Source organism: Callorhinus ursinus, unplaced genomic scaffold (genome assembly GCF_003265705.2).
Source record: "Callorhinus ursinus isolate GAN/ISIS: 27379988/994484 unplaced genomic scaffold, GSC_fseal_2.0 scaffold56, whole genome shotgun sequence".
Taxonomy (NCBI): Eukaryota; Metazoa; Chordata; class Mammalia; order Carnivora; family Otariidae; genus Callorhinus; species Callorhinus ursinus.
The window spans coordinates 8,004,310-8,024,258 of NW_027397118.1; the positions used below are offsets into that span (position 1 = coordinate 8,004,310).

A 19,949-nucleotide genomic window follows, 5' to 3' on the forward strand; every position below is an offset into this window, starting at 1 on the left:
AGGCCAACAGTTTAAAAATAGTAACTTCAAATGCAAAACTTTAAATAAAACTGAAAAATATAACTTATAAGTGGAAATCTCCTAGAGAAAATAACTAACACCAATTTTATGTTTATTTTTCAGATATTTTCCCATACATACATTATATATATATATATATGTATAGTATTATTATTGTTCTTTTATTAAAAAATAGAACAATACATTTGCAACTTAGTTATTTTTTCACTTAATTTATCTTGGATATTTATAAATGTCAGTATAGACTTTTTCTTGTTACTTGTAATGGCTGAACAGCATTTTACTGTCTGGCTATAATAATTTATTTAAACTATTATATCCTGCTGATGGATATCTAGGTTGTTCCCAAGGTTTCATTATTTCAAACACTGCTGAAATGAAGACTGCTATAAAACATGTCTAAATTCCTAGAATGAGAATTGTTGAAACAAGAGGTATGCAGATACTGCCAAATAAGCATCTAGTTTTTTTATATGTAATTTTTTGAAGGAAAAACTGGGTAATCGTTTTTCATAAAGTGCTTCATACTTGTGCAAAATTAAAACTAAGAAATGAGAGGGAAATCAATCCAACACAAAGAAAGGGAAAAAATAACAAAAAGAAAGCATGGTAAACAGAAAACAAAATGGTAGGAATGATTAAGTCAAAATAGAAATGGCACAAATACAAAATACATATTTCTATGAAAAGATAATCTCAAAAATAAATACAGCATAGATGCTGAATATAAAAGATATATCTATACTAAATGAAAAAAGAACATTAAAGGTAAAGAGAGAGAAGACAGTATATTAAGCTAATAATGACAGAAGAAAGCAGGCATGGGAATAATATCAGACAAAATGATTTGGTATATTTTATGCATTGTAATGGTATCATGGTTATGTTTTTAAAAAGTCCTCATCTCTTAGAGATACACACTCAAGTATTTACAGAGGAGATATGATGGATTCGCTTTAAACCTGGAGGGGGTTTGGGTGGAGTAAGCAATTGGGAGGGTATGAGTGAAATAAGATTGGCCATAGGATGATATTGTTGAAGCTGAGTGAAAGTATGGGCACAGAGGCTTTATTATACTAGTTGCTATAATTTTGTAGATGTTTGAAATTAAAAAAAATATTTTTAAATGAATTCAAGTAGAAAATAAATGGCACAAAAGAAGATATATTGTTAAAATTATAAAGTAACATGGACAAAAAAACTTTAAAATATACAAAACAAAACTGGAAAAAAATGCAAGGAGGAGACAGATCCATAATTAAAGTGAGAAATTTTTAAGACTTTTTACCAAAAATTGAGGATCAAGTGGAACAGAAATAGTAAAGATACTAATGATCCAATTATATTACCAGCACGCTATACACTTATTCATACTCACACATTCACATATATTTGTGCCTGACAGTCTCCACATTCTTTTTAAACACTAGGGGAATACCCCCCCAAATTGGCCATTTATTAGATTACTCTATATTCCTCAGTACTGTTTGATTCTCATAGTTAGGATATATTCATGTATGTGATAATAAAAAAAAAAATTAAAGAAAAGAAATATTTATACTTTGGTTGTGGTAGGTTTTTAAAACATATTCTCTCATTCCATCTCACATAAAACAATGAGCCTGGTATGAAAGTGAGGCTGGAGAGGTTCAGTCATTTATCCCAGGTCACTAAAGTGGTAAGTGGCAGCCAGGACTTACACTCAGTTCTGCTGAATACCAGAGCCTGGTCAGCCTGCCTGACCATGCTGCCTCACAAAATTCTCAATTAAGAAGATTCAAGATCACCAGACCCTTACTTTTAATTTCTCCTTCAAACAGAACACTTAAGATTTTAATGATTAAAAATCAGATTCTGGTAGAAAATGGATGCAGTAGAATATTCTGAAAAGGACAAAAATTTTTACTTCAGTGTGTCTTCCTGATACCCAGTTTTACTGAAAATCATTCTTCTCTTAAGGCTTATCCATTTTATTTACAGGAATTTTTACAAGTATTAATGCTTAGTGGTATTTTTTGTTTTTTGTTTTTTAAACATGATGCAGTTGTTTAAATCCTTGGAGTTTGATTTCATCAGAGAACAGTGTTACTTCATTATGTCTAACATGGAAATTAAAAAAACAGGAAGATTCTTTCAGGCCACAGGTATTTATTTCTTCACACCACCAGATGTTGCCTCTATTACTCTGGGTAAAGATGTGCTTTCCTAGATACCCACCAGGCCTGGGGCAGGCCATTTCTGTTGGAGGACAACTCTTTATGCAAATGCAAAGCACTTTACTCACCCAATTCGTATTTTCAGCATGCCACTGAATAACTCAGGGTTATTGGAGATGATCCAGCCAATATGGATGACCAGTTCTTGCTGAATGACCGCCTCCCTCTCATCATGGGTATTGCACTTGTAATAGATGATGTTCTTAATCACTCTTGGAGACAAAGGATTAGAGATAACCTCTTCTTCATGCCCAAAGGCACCCAGAGTTACCTATAAGTGGCAGAATTTTATTGCAAAAATTTCCTAGCAACTAAAAGATAAGAGAAAAAAATTCAAGGCTCAGGATGACTGGCAGGCTGAAATTACTCTACGAGAGCTAGGGAATTAGGTAGAATCACTGCTCCTGCTATTTATTAAAATGGCTTTCAAAGCATGACTCCCACTGGGGTTCATGATGGTTCACAGTCTGGTCTAAAATATAAGGGCAGGTAAGGGCCCCAGGTAGGGAGGTGAAGGTGAGTGGATAAAAGTAGGGAAGGAATATAAATAACTATTAAGAGAAAATTATTCTGAATGACTTTAGTACTAGAAACTCTCCAGAGAAACCAAAATACATTGGATAGTTTTACTTTACTGCACAGTCTACACAATTTAGTATTTGAGAGTGTATTTTTCACTTCTTTTATAGTTTCTCATGTGGAACTTTTGTTCTTTAACAACACTATAACCTTTTCAAAGGCAGATGCAAGGTCATAGAGTTCCAGTGTAGCCCCCACTTATCTCAGCATAGCGCTAGGCACCTAGTAAGTATTAAGATACTTGTTGATCTATCTCTCACCGGTGGAGGGGGATAAATGAGGCTGCCCACAGGCCTAGGAAATGAGAAAGCACAGAGGGAAATGACAACAAAAACTCAAAGAGGAGAGTGCTGCTGAAACTAGTAAGAGGAATACTCTGCATCTCTCTCCTCTATCCTTGGCATCTTGCCTCCCAGAAAAGTCTGCACCCCCTCTTCCCTCCCGATTACCCCTCTCCCTCTCTCTTCTATGGACAGTGCACAATTATAAGAGGCAGGAAAATGAAGAGCATATCAAAGGGCCCTTGTGTTTTCTGAGATGAGGGGAGAGAGCAGAACATGAAGTCTTTTGCCCCAACTTTGTGATGAAGTGAAAACTGAGAACTGCTGGTTTATTATATCACAAGTGGTACCAACCAGTTTGTCCAAGTACGATTACTTTTATTAAAATGTCAGTGTGTAAAGAAGAAAACAAACAGAAGGCACATCACCGCCTCTGGAAGTGATGATGACTAAACCACTATTTCATTCCAGAGAGCTTGAGGTGATCTGAAAGTGCTTTGTAGAAACAGTATTAATTTCAGTTCTCAGGGCAGCATTTCATAAATGAGTGAATAAACTTTGAATGCTCCATCCTCATTTCTTTTTTGTAAAGGGGTAAGATGCAGTCAGTGAAGGGACTTCATGCACCTGAAATGGAGTTGTCAGCCCACCAGGCTTACTCAGCTCTGTAAATGATTCCCTGAGAGATGTGCTGATCTGGCAGGCAATGATCCAGCCACAGCCTCAGGACAGGCTCCAAGGCCTCTAGGATATGGGGAGCAGAGTCTCAGGATCACAGGCTGTGAGTCCCCTCCATATAATGCACAGAATGGACATGACTAAACTTAACCCACCCCTCTCCAGTGTCAGGTGCCATGACCTCAAAGATCTCTAAAACCTCATATACTCATATGTAGTAGAATTAACTATATTTTCAGATATACCACAGGGGCCTAAAATCCAAGGAAAGATAATTTCCCAAAGCCCATTTAGTTTCTCTCAGAGGTGACTCGGTCCAGGGCAACAATACGAGACTGTGGCTGGAGGTAAGGACTGTGGTGAGGAAGGGCAATGGATAAGGTACTTCCTGTACCTTGGTCTATGTAGCTGATGAATGAGGATGAAAATTCTACCTCTTAATTTGGAGAAAACAGAGAAAATAACATATGTGAAAAGTGATTTAACTTTTTCTCAGGGTTTTTAATTAGTACATTTTTTTCATTGTTAATAAATACTACAAGATAAAATAACTTACTATTCTAACATTTCAAGCTGGATGGATGTCAAGATGAAATAATTACAATTTTAATGAATTAAGAGCCCTGAAATATGATCAATGGGCTGATGCTATTAAGGAGGGTTAGAGTATTTCATATTATTAAAGCTTATTATATCCCTAGGTCAACTGTCAGGAAAGCATGATAAAGCACACATATTCCCAAAGAAGAGAAAACAAGCAAACAGGTTTTCATTCCAACCAGATGATGATTCAGCCAGGTAATCAGAGCTTATGGAAAACGAAACAAAAAATGAGCAGCCACATCCCACTCTGCATACCCACATGCACAGGCTCAATTCAAGCCACATTCAAGTGCCTACTCCAAGCCAGACGCCATGCTGAGACAGGTGCTGGATAAGACCGGGGCCCTGACTTCCAGGGTTTCACAGCCTACCCTGGGGTAGAGAGACACACTTTGAAATGAACTGGGATCCAGGGCAGATTGTGAGAAGTGTCACAGGCCTGTTATGAACCCAGTGGAGAGAGGGACCACTGCTACCTGGAGACGGCTGTGAGGAGGAGCTAACAAGAGCTGGTCCTTGTGGGAGGGGAGCAGCTACAGGGAGAGGTGGCCTAAAGGGTTAAAGATCTGAGGAGTCAAGGCATTTCTAAGGGTGAGAAGAATTTCATGTTGAATACAAGGAAAAATGTGCCCTTCACTATTCACCTATCTTTGCCCTGCCTATCCTAAAGCTGTCTGGAGTACTTTAGTTGGTATTATTCCATTTTCTGCATCAGCATCTTCACTGATCTCAACACAGGAGTTGAAAATCATAGCTCTAAGGTACAGCAGGAAAAAGGGGTGGTCTACTTAGTAACTGTGCATCTTTAAGACTAGGTTTTGCTTCTGTAGGAGCCTTCTGTAGAAATGCCCCTATAGTATATCTGTTATACTGTTAATATGGTTGAGAGGCCTAGGACACTGAGGCTTGCCAGATTTAAAAGCAAGAGTCCTATCCAGAAGTTTTTGTGATGTGACTGAGTGAGAGTCTGAAAATCAGATACTTACCTGTTTGCCCTGCACTAAAACATTAGTAATGGATGGGGCCAGGCTGTCCACTACTTTACTTAAAAGACTTGCTGCACAGCGTACAACCGACCTGGGGGCAAAGAAGAGAGCACGCCAGAGGTTGACAAATCCAAAAGATGATGAATGAATGGGGCCCCTGATGGGGGAGATTGAAAAATGTGCACAATTAGGTCCTTACATAATAATTTGGAGGAAATACTGAGCCTAAGACACTGGACCTCATATCTGAAGTCTCCCAGACTGTAGGACCATCCAGAATTAGGGAGGGATCCCTCATCCTCACCTCTGCTACCACAATTATTCATGCCATTATCAATTTAAAAAGAAAGAAAAAGGAGCCTAACCATCCCTTTGATGGGGAGCAGAGTAGGAGGAGGAATTAAGTATTCTGATTTTGCATTCAAAAATTCATTATTAAGTCTGTCACCGGCAAATGTCATCTATTCCTATAACCACTTTGAATCATGTTTCTTTTGGTGCCTAGATAACCAAATTCCTGGATTTGGGGACTCGCTTAGTACTCAATTTTAGGAAGTGATATAATGAAATACCAGCATTTGTTTTTTCTTGATAGAGCCAGAATGTTGGAGGAAGGAATTCACACAGCTATTTTTACATTTCTGAAAAAGTCTCAGATTCTAGAGGGAACAGATTTTTTTTAAAGCATGGCACATGCAATACATAAGACATTTTTTTCCCTCAAAAGTAAAATTCATGTGGAACTTTTAGAGGAAGAAAATAAAATGAAAATGTAGGTTTAAAACTGTTTTCCTGTATTTCAGGATATCCATGGAAGCTGACTTATAAAAAGTATCTATATTCCTTAATCCTAACATAGATGGACTAGTAGAAAATTAAGTCAATAACTGGTAAAGTTAGTGAAACAAACACCTCCTACTTTTAGAGAAGCTTTCACCCACACACTTTAAGACCAAAAGACATACTTAACCCTCAGAATGCAAATAAGCCCACACATTTCAAGCAGCTTGAATTTTTCCACATTCTGTGTATGTTACCTGTTTCCCATGTACCAGAAAAGTAGTAATGTGTGGGGCTATAGAGGAAGAAAATTTCTGGGTAAAGGCAGCCCCGTAGCGTACCGCCAACCTGAGTGTGCCAGTGGAAAGCCATAAAAGGGAAAATACAGTAAATAAACTTCCAGGAGTTTATACTTTTAAAACATAAGAGTCAGCACTCTAAATACCTGCTAGTTAATGCTTTATCTAAAATCCAAGTTCAATAACATGAAGTAAAAACAGGTTCACTTAGCAAAAAATTAGACTATAGACCACATTTGAAACATACTGGCTGAAAAGCAACATCTATTGCCTTGCATGCCTTACTGTGCTGAGAATTTACAGTGCAAACTTGAGGTTTAGCCAGAGGATTATTATATTACTTCTTCTGGGTTGGAATGATATATTTACTATAAATCAGAGTTGAAATACTGCTAAGAGATTGTCTTGTCAAATCCCCTTATTTAAGAGATTAGAAACCTGAGGCTCATTGAGGTTAAGAGCGCTGGAGATTTTTTTTTCAAAATGAGATAATAATGGGTCATTTAAAAAATACTTGTACTCTTACTTTCAAAATGTTAGATTCTGCTAGTAAAATGGCTAGAATTGCTTCAAAATACAGAGGGCTATGCATTTAGGCATACCTACCCCATTGTGAACTGAAACAATTTTATCTCAACTTGCTCTATTTTTTTTTCAACCCCTGGGAGACTACTTCTGCAGAATATATTAGTTATTTTACATGGAGCAACCACAATCACTGGGATTCATTCAACTTAAGTGGTGAGAGAACTCCCTTCTATTATTTTTGCTTATGATTAAATGAACCATTGGTCTCTTTTCATGGCCTTCTATAATAACAGAACAGATTTCCTGAATACAAAGTAGAACCTAAAGCACCTTGCTGGGACAGAGGAGGTGCAGTGTAGGAAAGAGTCATTAGCATATCATTCCAGTGAATACTCTCTCCAGGTTCTATTCCTATGGAGGTCCTTATTCCCAGACATTATTTTTAGTATCTTGGGAGAGCCACAATACAATGGAATGTAGAAAGTAGACAGAATCACGGCTGTAACCTTGGAGTTTAAAAGTAAAAATTAGGATAAATAACCGTCTTTAAGATTGGCCATTATCTTTATGCCTTTAAATATGACAACACAAAAAATAAAACACAGTGACAAAGACACTAATACGAACCAAAGCTTTTTGCTGCCAGCTCTTCTATAGACTCTCTCAATGTGATCAGAAACGGTACCTAGACATTGGATAATAGAGTCTTTGTTGAAAAAAAAAAACCCTTTTAATTAAATGCATAACATTTATTCTCTTTTAAAAAACCACTCTTGAATTCCATTTTGTTCCACTAGAGTTAATACACCCACACCCATTAGTCTTCTGAACTACCTGACATATTTAAACATGTAACCCAATAAATAGTGTGAATGTCCCAGCCATAATTACTATTTAGTTTGAGTATATGATTTTGGTGAGTACTTTATTTCTTGAAATTTATTGTTTTCCTAATTAACATGCAATCTAAGTTTTTAACAAATAATGTTAAGTTATTTTAATTAGAGCAGAAAATAAACAGAATACAGCAAATTGAACAAGTACTGTAGACTCTGAATATATATGATTATTCATTTATTTGTCCCATGAAAGTTTATGGAGACTCTCTTATGTGCATGATCATTCCAATACATAATAGTCCTCAAAAGACACCACTGGGCTTCATTCTTTGGCCACAATTTACATGTGGTCTGGCTTCGTGACTAGCTTGTCAATAAATTAATGATGGTGACAGGACAGAGTAGCAAAAAGGAAACATGGGGAGGGAACAATTCATTTTACCATGAATTTATTTTTATAGCTTTATAACAAATTGGATAAAATTACATTCAGATTCTATAGATGCTTATGACTTTCATTGTATCATAAGATTTTACAGATTTAAAAACTTAGTCTTTTAAATAAGCAAAATCTGAGTATTACTCCTATTTATAAAAATAGTTGAAAAAATAATTCCCTCAGCATTTTCACTATAAACTATTTTATATAAACTTTGTTTTATTTTAAAGCACTACTAAAATAACCATTCTGCATTCTAGGTTCCTAATAAAATGTTTGCTTTTTAAAAATCCTATTGTTTTAGTTAAAGTATAAATTTCAATGAATGTCCTCAATATAATTGGGATTCTGCTTATAGTTTCAAGACTAATTAGAAATGTGCGGGATTCTGTTTGAAATTTGCTTAAAGTTTTTCTGCCTTGAATCAGTTAAGAAAATTAAGACTATTCAGTTGACATATATAATATTCAAGAAGTTTAGTTCACTACTAAAACTATAAATCTTATTAATTACATTAATTACATTGCTGTTTAGAATCCTGACTCAGTCTCTAATCCTAAACAAATCAACATGTCCCTCTAACAGAGGAGTTTCAGATGAGCCAAAAACTTTAAGTATCTTGAAATGTATTCTATATTATTCTATATAATAAAACACTAGAAGCAGACCATGATGGAGAATTCAAGGATTCATTAGAGTACCTGAACATACAAGTGTGGATTTCAGGGGTAATTGGGTTGCATCCTTAATGCAGAGAAGACATGATTAGAAAAGATTTATTTTTGTTAACAATGTTTAGAGCACAATTGTATTAAATGCCATGTTCCACTGGTTGCTGCAGACCATGAGAGAGCTGATTTTTATAGCTATCATGATTCAATATTGTTCTTAAAAACATTCAGGAAATAAAACTGGAAACGGAAACTGTCAATAAAGAACTATTAAAGAGACATCAGAGGTTAACAGTCACAGGCAGAATCAGGCTCTAACACCATTCAGACAATCAGAGAAACAATCAAGCAACAATGCATGAAAGCAATTTAGTTCATACATCAGTCTATTCCACTCTAGGGGGTATGAATAAACATTTTCCATTTAAAGGTTAAAAAAAAGGTTTAATGGAGGATAAAATATGTGTTCAAGAATAGAGAGGTCTCACTATTTAAAAATGTTATCTTAGACATGTATACTTACCTTCCCTGGTGATGAAGTTGGGGCCTTCTCTTTTGAGCAGTATACCCAGCAGGATGGCTTGGCTAGCCAGACAACTGCAGTCCTAAAAATACAAATCACAGTGAGTAACTGGAATAAAATGGGTACAAAAGTTATCATAGGGAGTAACTAATCAGGCAACCACATGATGCAGAGAGGAAATCTGCTACAGAATTAAAGAAAAATAAAATGTTACTGATATACTACCAAGCGTTAGATGACATTAAACAACTCTTTATCTTAGGTGTCTTGGAGACAAGAGAGTAGACAGGTTGACTTCCTGATATAGTATTTAATAATTGAATCTTCCAGGAAATAAGATAACCAATGGATAGAAAATATATTGTCTACAAGCATTAATACTTGATTAATATTTGATTCTGCCACTCTCTGAGAATAACCCTTTTGACTTTGCTTATTCATAAATGAAAGACCATGTTGCTATCAACCTGTTACGAGGAGATAGATAAAAGGAGGGGACATGTATAGAGTGCTTTTTATACATTATGGCACTGTGCTATGTGCTTTATGCTTACCATATCATACTCATGTTTATGGAGATCTATAGATAATGTCAATCAATAACAAGGACAGAAGATGTCTGGTAGGATATATATTCAACCTACATGCTCAAATTTGTGATACGGCCCAAGAAGGTGTCATAGTGTTTTAGTTCTATCATTAGAGTTTCATTTTCTTGCATAAGTACCATACCCCACTGTCACCCCACCTCTTTTAAAATGCAAATAATCTTAGGGCAGGTAAAGTATTAGGTTGTTAACATTATATTCATATGAATGTGGTCATAGGATTGCTTTCCTCAGTGACTAGAGAGATTTAAAGCAAGCATTAAGACTTAAACACAGGGATAAGAGAGAAGATCCAAGTTGGGAAAAGGATGGGAGAGTACTAAATGAGAAGTCCGGAGATCCCAAAGGCAACTATTCCTGACATAACTTCTTCAATGGCTCATATAATACCTTCAAACCCAAGGCAACCCGAATCATCCACACTTCTTAAGCATCTTTAAGACATCCATGCTAATGTTAGACCATGAGAACAACCTCTCATTGGTGCCTCTACCATGGAGAGGCCATCTACCTCCAGGCACTTCCATCTACCTTCTCTGAGAGGACAAAAGAAATATGGCTTGGCCCTGAAAATTCCTGCTCTGCCAACCTCACTCAGAGCCATGTGGGAATTACACTTCCTCACATTCAGTTTTTGAAGAATTTCATGGGTGGACTTGTTCTTCCATTCAGCAATGGCGATATCTGGTTGCTGTTCTAGTTCAGGAGCACTGGGGTTACTGCTTTGTCGTTTGACTTTTGAATGTTTTGGAAATTCTAGTTCCTCAAAACTCTTAAATTCTGGAAGCCTAGAAATTAAAAGAAAAAGTTTCAGATTTCCTGCATTTCTAATTCTAGTTTCCTGCTTTTCTAATACTAACCCAAAGGGACTTACTCTTCTGTGTCACTGATTCGTAGGAAGTCAAGTTGTTCTACTACGGCTCCAGATATTAGTGTCTGAAATGTGAGAAAAAATTCAGAACTCTTAAATTCATGAAGCCATACCCTTATGATCTGTCTATATATATTTCTCTAAGTATGTAATACTCAAAAAAAGTTTATTTTAAAAAGTACACACAATTCTTAATTTCTTAAATGAGCATTCTAAAATCAGGTTTTCATATACAACAAAACCCTCTTAAAAAGAACATATAAATCATGCTACAAGTTCATTGGTCATAATAAATAGGAAAGTCAACATGAGATGAACTGTATTTTCTCTCTGTTCTGAGAATTGTGGGCATTTATTTTTAAGCTAGAATTAAAATTCAGTACCTATTAACATGTTAAAAATAGTTTGAAATTAAAAAACAACAAGGAATACTAAAACTGTCTTGAGAAAAGATGATGTGAAATTGCACGTTGGATTCTGTTACCATGATCTATTTCAGGGCTATCCAATTACGGGATACTCTGCCAAGTCTCCGTTCTTCAGGGTCAGGAAGTTGTTGATTACTGAGGCCAGTCCTTCTCTACATTCTGGCAACCCATATCCGGTCATTTTATTTTTCATTAGTTCCTGATTATAGGTTAGCACACTAAATAAGGCCAAACTCAAACACAGTTTTTATTTGTCAGTGGTTGGTCATAGTGAAGAGCATAAATGAATGATAACCCACAATGGTTTTTTAGCAATATGTGTCACTTCTAATTATCTGATGAACTGTCAGATAAAACTGAGAAATGTACTGCATAAAAAACAAACCATATATTATTTTAAAAATAAGGCAATTCTTCAATCAAAACTGTCTTACACGTATTACTTTCTCAATTTCCTCACTGTTTTTTTCAAATAGGAAGCAACATGACACAGGAGATGTTGCACTTGTTGGCTAACCACCCAGAGTTGTGCTGCCTTCTCCTCTAGTGGAAACTCATAAACAAAGTAGATCATCAACAAATACCTACTACAAATGTCAGGACAGACATATTACCAGCAATCATACTAAAGCCTCCTTTCAGAGTTTGAGTGAGGAAGGCCAAACATGCAACCAATCTGCACATTTTCATGTGGCAGCAACAGTCAAGGTCTGAGAGCAGTCCGTGCCTAGGTAGAGAGCAGTGTTGAGCATAATAAAAGTCTGCTGAGTGATATTTCCTAAGATTCAGGCTCAGATCTACACATTTGCTCTCTGGTTGACTTATTTGTTAGACAAATATTTATTGAACACCTACCATATTCCAGGCACTCTGCTAGGTATTAAGGATATAGCAAGAATAAAATACACAAAATCCTTGCCCTCTTGAAATTGACCTTAGCTGTGTGTAGGAAGAAGACAGTATAAACAAACAAAAAACTAAATATGTTATGTCAGATGATGTTAAGTACAGAGTAGAAATAAGAAAGGTAGGGGATGAGAAGTGTTGGGGCAGGGGAGTAGGAGGAGGCAGGTTTGCCATTTTTATACAGGTGATCAGAAAAGACTTCTCTCATACAGTGACATGTAAGTGGAGGCTGAAGGAAGGACTGTAGTCAACAATATGGATCTTAAGACAGAGTATGCAGGGCTGAGGGAACAGCGAGTGCAAAGTTCCTGAAGCAGAAGCATACCTGGTGTGTTTTAGGAGCAGTAAGGAGAAGAGTGTGGATGGAGTACAGTAGACAGGACAGAGTGGTAGGAGATGAAGTCAGAAAAAAAAGGTCCAGATCATGGACGGTGTAAAGACCACTGGAAGGACTTTGGCTTGTTTTCATTTTGTATGAGTGGGAAAGTCAGTAGAGGCTTATGATGTGTGACATAATCTAACTGCCTTATGACCAGGTAGAGTACGAAGATGCTAACTGTCTTATGGCCAGTAGGAATTTTGGAGACTACTGTAAAAATCTAGGTGAGGCATGATGGTAACCTGAGCTGTGATATTAGTGTTAGATGATGGGAAGTGGTTAGATTCTGGATATAATCTGAGGGTAGAGAAAACCAGAATTGATAATGGATTGTAATAATGTGGGATATGAAATAAAGAGAAGAGTCAAGAATTATTTGATGCCCAAATCTAATAGCTAATACTGAAAACATAAGAAAAATAATTTTGATTTAATATTTTCTATTATTAGCCTACCCACTCTATATACTGATTAAGCCCATAAGGTAAATGTTAATAGGCAAATGCTAAATTCCATTAATAGTCTCTAGAGCTTTTGATAAAAAAAATTCAGTTGGTTAAGAGAGGCTCCTAAATTAGTTTTATAAAAAAATATTACACTTATGATTAATTTACTAGCCATTAATACTTTACTTCTCATGGTAATGACTTAACATTGTTATATATATGTCAAATGAAATATAATTTTCAGAAAGGTATCCTGCTCTGTGATACTTAATTATATCCCACCAAGGTTCTTTCCAGCTGAACATCCTACGTAAGACTGCATGCACTCCATCCTATCATTCTGCATTGCTCCCTGGCTTTGTTTTTGGTTTGGCTCCCCCACTAGAGTAAGTCCCATGAGATCAGGGACCTTGTATATTTTTTTCACCACTTTATCTCCAGTGCCTAGAGAGGGAGCTCAATCAACATATGTTGAATCAATGAACCAATATTCATACCTTTCCTAAGAGTGCATAGTAGTGAGCAGAGCACTCTGGGAATTCAGAGATGACTCAAGCTTGGCCTGAAAAAGTTTTCAATCCACAGAGAGAAGCAGACACAAGAAACTAGCTACACTTAAATTAAGAACTATAGCAAAGGTTCAAGCAAAATGCCACAGAAACACACTGGAATGAGAAATTAATTCCAAACTTTGAGACTTCACTAAAGAGGTGACATTGACCTAAATTATAAAAATTAAAGTATTTAGAAGGAAAAAAAAAAGAAAAAGGCAACTCTAGAAGAGAATAACAGCATGAGCAGGAAAAAAATTCCAATTACATTCAGGGATTTTGAAAGTACTCAGTATACTTGGGGAGTGGAAAGCAGGGCTGGGAACGAGCTGCATGGAAAGATCCTGGGTGATGAGGTAGGAAGGGAAGTTGAGGCCCAGTGATGAGAGAGACAGTGGAACATGGGCTAAAGAAATTTGAAAGGGCTTGAAATAAAAAGAGAAGCATATAGGTGTCATTTTCATTTACTACAGTAAAGAGAAGACAAAGGCTAGGGTGGGGGGATGTGGGATTATTGTTTAATAAGTGTAAAGTTTCAGTTTTGCAAGATGAAAAAAAGCTTATTCTCTTGTGAAAGACTCTGTACTCAAGGGAGGGTATAGGGCAAAGCAGAGAGCAGGAGACACAGTGGGACCCCCTGGCTCCCTCCCCAACCCTGTACTCAGGATATGAAAGCAAAACGTATGTTCTTCAGGCAGGAGGTTAGATGTTTATTTTGGAAACTGAAGGGCCTAGGAGAAAAAAACTCCAGATATTGGCACCTGGGATTTCCCCCAACAAAAAGAGCTCTTGCTACCAGACTACCTGATAAATGACATCATTGTGACAAGAATCCTTGTTACCAAACACAGAGCTTCCAATAAACTTATTCTTTCATTCTTAAAAGTGAATGGATAGCTAAAGATTACCACACATCTGACAAATGCCTCCAACATGAAAGACTGAGCACAAAAAAACAGAAAAGAAACCTGAAAGAGATCAGGCAAGAAGAAAATTTCAAAAACTCTCTAGTACATACTCTTAGAAAGATAAAATATAATATCCAGAAGATAAGAACATGATACTATGAAAAGGGAGAATTAAAAACATGATAGCCAAAATATAAAACTTAACAAAGAAGCTGCATGATAAATATGAAAGAAATTTTTCCAGAAAGCATGACAAAAAGACAATAGAATACAACAGAAAGCAACAGAAAATAAGGGAGAAAAGATAAAAAATTTAGATAAAAAACAATCAAGTATACAAAACACAAGCACTAGTGGAATGAGTATGTAAACAAAGCCATCTGTAACATTTACCTACATAGGTCCCTCTATGAATTTTCCTCTTTCTTACTCAATATTGAGAAACTACTACATGAAAGACTCTATGAGATAATCAAAATTTTTTGTAGAAAATAAGGCATTCAAGTCCATGACAGACTACAATCTGAGTAGTTCGTGTTAGAGGTCATAAAAGGATGTTCCAGAAGAGTAGTGTTATATTTGGTCTAGGTGATTTTGCAGAACTGGCCCTAAAGTTTGTTAAGATTTTAAAGTGCAGACATCTTGAAAGAATGAAGGATATTCCAGATAGAGGAAATGGCATGAGCAGAGGGGCAGAACCTCACAAAGTCAGAACACAGTAATTAACTTGTATTGGCTGAAGCACAAAGGGTGCTTAGTAGAAGATAACTGTGGGTGAGGAGGCTGTTCAGGCTAATAGGAAACCACAGGGGGCTTCTGTCATTTAGGAGTTATGAAGATAATGCTGTGAGGTCCTGAATCAAACAAGGATCATCTCCAGGTTGGATGTTACTGTGAAGCAGGGAAAAGAACACTGGACCAGGGAGTTAGGTAACTTGGACCAGGGAGTTAGGCAGGTCACTTCACCACTCTGGACCCCATCTTCCTCAACTGCAAAACAGAGGTTGGAGATGAGGTATTAAAGTCTAAAATTCTGGTTGGGAAACCACTGCAATTGTTCAAGCACAAGACTGAAGGGATAAAATAAACAGGATGGTTACAACAGGAATAGGAAGGTAGGCAAGGAATAAACTCTTAAGACAAAAACCTTAAACAGAACATATATTAAGAAATACAGCTGTGTATTTTATATATCTGTGTATTAATTGTCCTGAAACAGAAACACACTGAAATTCAAAAGATTACCTGTAGACGATCAACATGAACTTTGACTCCTCCAACTATTCCCTTTTTAAAGGCTGCTAACATATCTAATATGGGGTTGAATCGGCTACCTCTAAAAAATATAAACAGATAAACAAAAGGTGCATTATTAATAACAGAATGAGAAATAAAAAGTTTAATACTAAATATCCTTCACATATGCAAGTCTCTCTGCCACATGCTGACAGAGACATAAAAATAGTAGGAGGCCCTGCTTCTAAAGGGTTCGTAATGTTAAAGGGGGTGAGATGGGTGCACCTCACTTCTTTTATCAACCTACCGTATATTGTCTTCCCGGATGAGAGCAAGGAAAAGTGGACGTCCATGCATTTTCCAGTATTGCTTAATGAACTGTAGTGCATTCTATCAAAACATAAGAATGAGGCAGAATGAAATGGGCACTGTATCTGAGCCGATCAGGATGTTTAACCATTTGTGGCAAAGAGCCAATAAAACTCTTGATATATCAAGGTAATTCACAGTCAAACCCTGGATAATATAAACTACTAGGGGTAGAAATATTCTGATACAAACATGTATACAAGTATGAATATATACAAAGTTAGGTTTAAACCTTTATTGATTTCAAACTTTGTTCTTAAAAGTAATCAGATTACATATATTTTAAGGCTGCTTCTTTTTTGGTGGCCTAATGAATAAAGTTTAAGAATGGTCCCTGGAGGAAAAAAGAGAGAGAGAGAGAGAAACAAACCAAGAAATATTAACTATAGAGAACAAACTGATGGTTACCAGAGAGGTGGTGGGTGGGAGGATGAAATGGGTGATGGGGATTAAGGTGTGCACTTGTTGCGATGAGCACCAGGTGATGTATGGAACTGCTGAATCACTATATTCTACAACTGAAACTAATATAACACTGTATGTTAACTAACTAGAATTAAAATAAATACTTAAAGAAGAAAAAAAAATGGTCCCAGGGAGGAAAAATCAATCCAGGGTTGTCATCCAGAAGATTAATCCCCATCCCACACTACTGTGCATTTATTACAGCAGGTAGAAGAAACTAGACTGAATCTATACAGACCATCGGAAATGTGGAGAGAGTTCTTTTTTGACTCAATTTCTACTCGTCATCATCATTGTCATCATCATATCAAAGACTTACATAACACTTCACCATATGTCAAGTACTATTCTGTGTGTTTTATATACATTAACTCATTTAATTCTCAGACTATCCCTATTATTATTCAGTTATACAGATGAGAAAAGAGAGACACAGAGAAGTTAAGTAACTTGCCCAAGATCACACAGTTGGTAAATAAACAGTAGAGCCAAGATCTTAACAAATGTAATCTGGCTCCAGACTTCATGCTCTAAACCATGACTCTAAGCTTCTCTTCTCTGCAAATGGAAAAGGGAGTGGAGGAGATTTTAACTGACTAGATGTTATGAGTTAGTTGAGGTTTTACTTGACATTCTTCATAAATAAAATTATTTTGCTAACTCAACTTTTGTTCAAAAAGAGATAAACTACTGCTGTCATATGAACATGGTTTCCAAACGGTTTCCCCTCTGCTTTATAAACTGTATCTTTTCATTCCATTTGTAGAATGGTCTATCAAGCGAAGTCATACAACGTTATGTAAGACATACTCCATCTATTATTCTAATGCTGCAAGCAATTTAACTTTCTCCAAAGCCATGCAGACATTGTTTTACTTTCATATTTTACACTGTGTTAACACAGTGTCACAGACACCCATAAGCACTCAATTTAATAACATATGATAAAATCAGTAGAAACACAGTATCCAATTTCAATAAAAAGGGGTTCTGAAGCTACCTTTATATCATCTATCAGCAGTAAAACATCTTGAGACATGTAGAAATCACTTAGGTCGAAGATGATAGGGTAACAAACCACAGTCTTTCCTAGAATGCGATAAATCTGTAAGAGATAATTTAAAAAGTATAAAACAGGACCAAAGGCAAATGTACAGCACATAAGTCTTAATAAAAATTAAAACTGATTAAGAAATTTCAATGTTTCTTGATTGGATCAATAAGATCAGTATACTAAAGAGTAGTCTACTTCTACTGTGATAGAAAAAGCCTCTGAATAAATACTGTCATAATCAGGTACCTTACAATGTTCAGAAATAATATAGGAGTGAGAAGCTTATTCTTTGCTAGAAGACTTCTGTGATATCACACAAAACAAACATTTTCTACTTGTAGAAAATGATAATTCAGATAACCAGCCCAAGTATATAATAAAATGTGAGAATGGATGCATAGCAGGTCAAACATCATTTCATTCTGTGGTATTATAATCTGAACACTGCTCTACAAGGAAATCTTATGAGCACCTTTGATGTACCGAGGCAGCCAATGGGCCTATCTGGCCTTCCGGAGAGTCCTAATTTTTCATTGATTCCCAGGTGGAAATAAGCCTGTAAGACATAAATTTATAAATCAGTCAGGCAAGAAGAATCCATGCTTTCCTTTTTGGCCCCTTTATACCCCCTGACTAAAGCCCTGCTAATTTCTGATCTTTCCAGAGGAAAAGTGGCCAGGGAAACTTACTCAATAGACCTGGTAGGAAAACAAGCTAGCCAATGATGTCAACTTAGATTTGGGGGCACTGAGAGATTTGAGAGCAAATCTTTGCAGATCTACTTAGCAACATCCTAAAATATGACATTGTTCTTGTGCTGTCAAATGTACAACTTGCATGGCTCTGTCCAATTCATAAAAGAACACATAAAAGAGACAAATGCTTCCTGTGTGATGAAAAAAAAAAAACTGGCTGCAGTTTTAAAAATTCAGGGCCTCACATCTCCTACTAGATTCCCACCTTCAAGTATTTCCCATCAAAATGGAAATGTCTTTATTGATTTTTCTGATTATATGAATTTTCTGAAAAATTTAAGCCATGTGCTCCAAGTGAATGGCCCTGTTTACTCTCACAATTCCACAGATCACAACTCTTGCACTTTGGTGTATATTGAAGGAAGTATAATTTATTGTGTGAGCCCTAAAAAACACCTGATGTATAGGGTTACAGATTTTTAAAAGTATACAGATGAATACGTACTCATATTACACACATATATCAATATGCGCGTATGTTTGGTGTCCTACTTGTTAAAACTTAGTATTGTGGTGTTCCAGTTTCAAGATGGTAGACTTGAGTCTATGCATGTACTCTACATTTCAGTGTTGAAATGACTGAAAAAATATAAAGACCTCTAAAAATATCTGTAGCACTCACTATTGGAAAACAGAAAAAGGTGCCACAGTGGAACAGAAACTTCTAGAATTTCTACAAAGTAAAAACAGATGGACTTGGAATGAATTAGAAGGTAATCAGCACCAAAGCTGAGCACTTCACCCAATAAGACGCCTTCTTATACTATTTAATACCTATCCCTTGATGAAGGTAATTCCCAACTTTGTGTTATTTCAAAAGCAATTCAGTAAACATCTCTGGATACTGTACTATTATTTCTGCAGAATAATTTCCTAGACTTGATGGATCAAACAGAGTATGTTTTCTTTGAAACATACTGCCAGGTTGGTCACCCTGTAGAAACAGTGGACCAATTTATATTAGCATTAATAGTGCACAGGCCTGTTACTCTCTTGGGTCAAAATGACAGTTCATCTTAGTTTTAAACTAGTGTATTCAAATATTTTATGGTTGAACATTTTCCCATATATTTAATGGCTACTTGTATGTTCTATAAATTTTTCCATTTGTTCCTTTTTTAAATTTTATTATGTTATGTTAATCACCATACATTAGTTTTTGACGTAGTGTTCCATGATTGTTTGCGTATAACACCCAGTGCTCCATTCAATACGTGCCCTCTTTAATACCCATCATCAGGCTAACCCATCCCCCCATACCCCTCCCCTCTAGAACCCTGTTTGTTTCTCAGAGTCCATAGACTCTCATGGTTTGTCTCCCCCCTGACTTCCCTTCCTACTATCTTCATTTTCTTTTTAACATATAATGTTTTATTTGTTTCAGAGGTACAGGTCTGTGATTCATCAGTCTTACACAATTCACAGTGCTCACCATAGCATACACCCTCCCCAATGTCTATCACCCAGCCACCCCATCCCTCCCACCCCCCACCACTCCAGCAACCCTCAGTTTGTTTCCTGAGATTAAGA

General features: G+C 36.3%; 1 protein-coding gene across 3 annotated transcripts in view; it reads right to left on the reverse strand.

The window, feature by feature from the left end:
• Positions 1 to 19,949, reverse strand: part of PHKB (phosphorylase kinase regulatory subunit beta) — a 303,729-nt gene that overhangs the window by 26,581 nt on the left and 257,199 nt on the right. For all 3 annotated transcript variants that reach the window (XM_073884358.1, XM_025852340.2, XM_025852337.2), the window contains 10 exons: positions 18,137 to 18,220; positions 17,611 to 17,715; positions 16,084 to 16,166; positions 15,786 to 15,876; positions 10,926 to 10,987; positions 10,677 to 10,839; positions 9,444 to 9,525; positions 7,599 to 7,656; positions 5,365 to 5,455; positions 2,306 to 2,508 (listed from right to left, as the gene is read on the reverse strand). In XM_073884358.1, the coding sequence (XP_073740459.1) occupies positions 2,306 to 2,508; positions 5,365 to 5,455; positions 7,599 to 7,656; positions 9,444 to 9,525; positions 10,677 to 10,839; positions 10,926 to 10,987; positions 15,786 to 15,876; positions 16,084 to 16,166; positions 17,611 to 17,715; positions 18,137 to 18,220 (1,022 nt within the window). The remainder of the gene's footprint in view (positions 1 to 2,305; positions 2,509 to 5,364; positions 5,456 to 7,598; positions 7,657 to 9,443; positions 9,526 to 10,676; positions 10,840 to 10,925; positions 10,988 to 15,785; positions 15,877 to 16,083; positions 16,167 to 17,610; positions 17,716 to 18,136; positions 18,221 to 19,949) is intronic.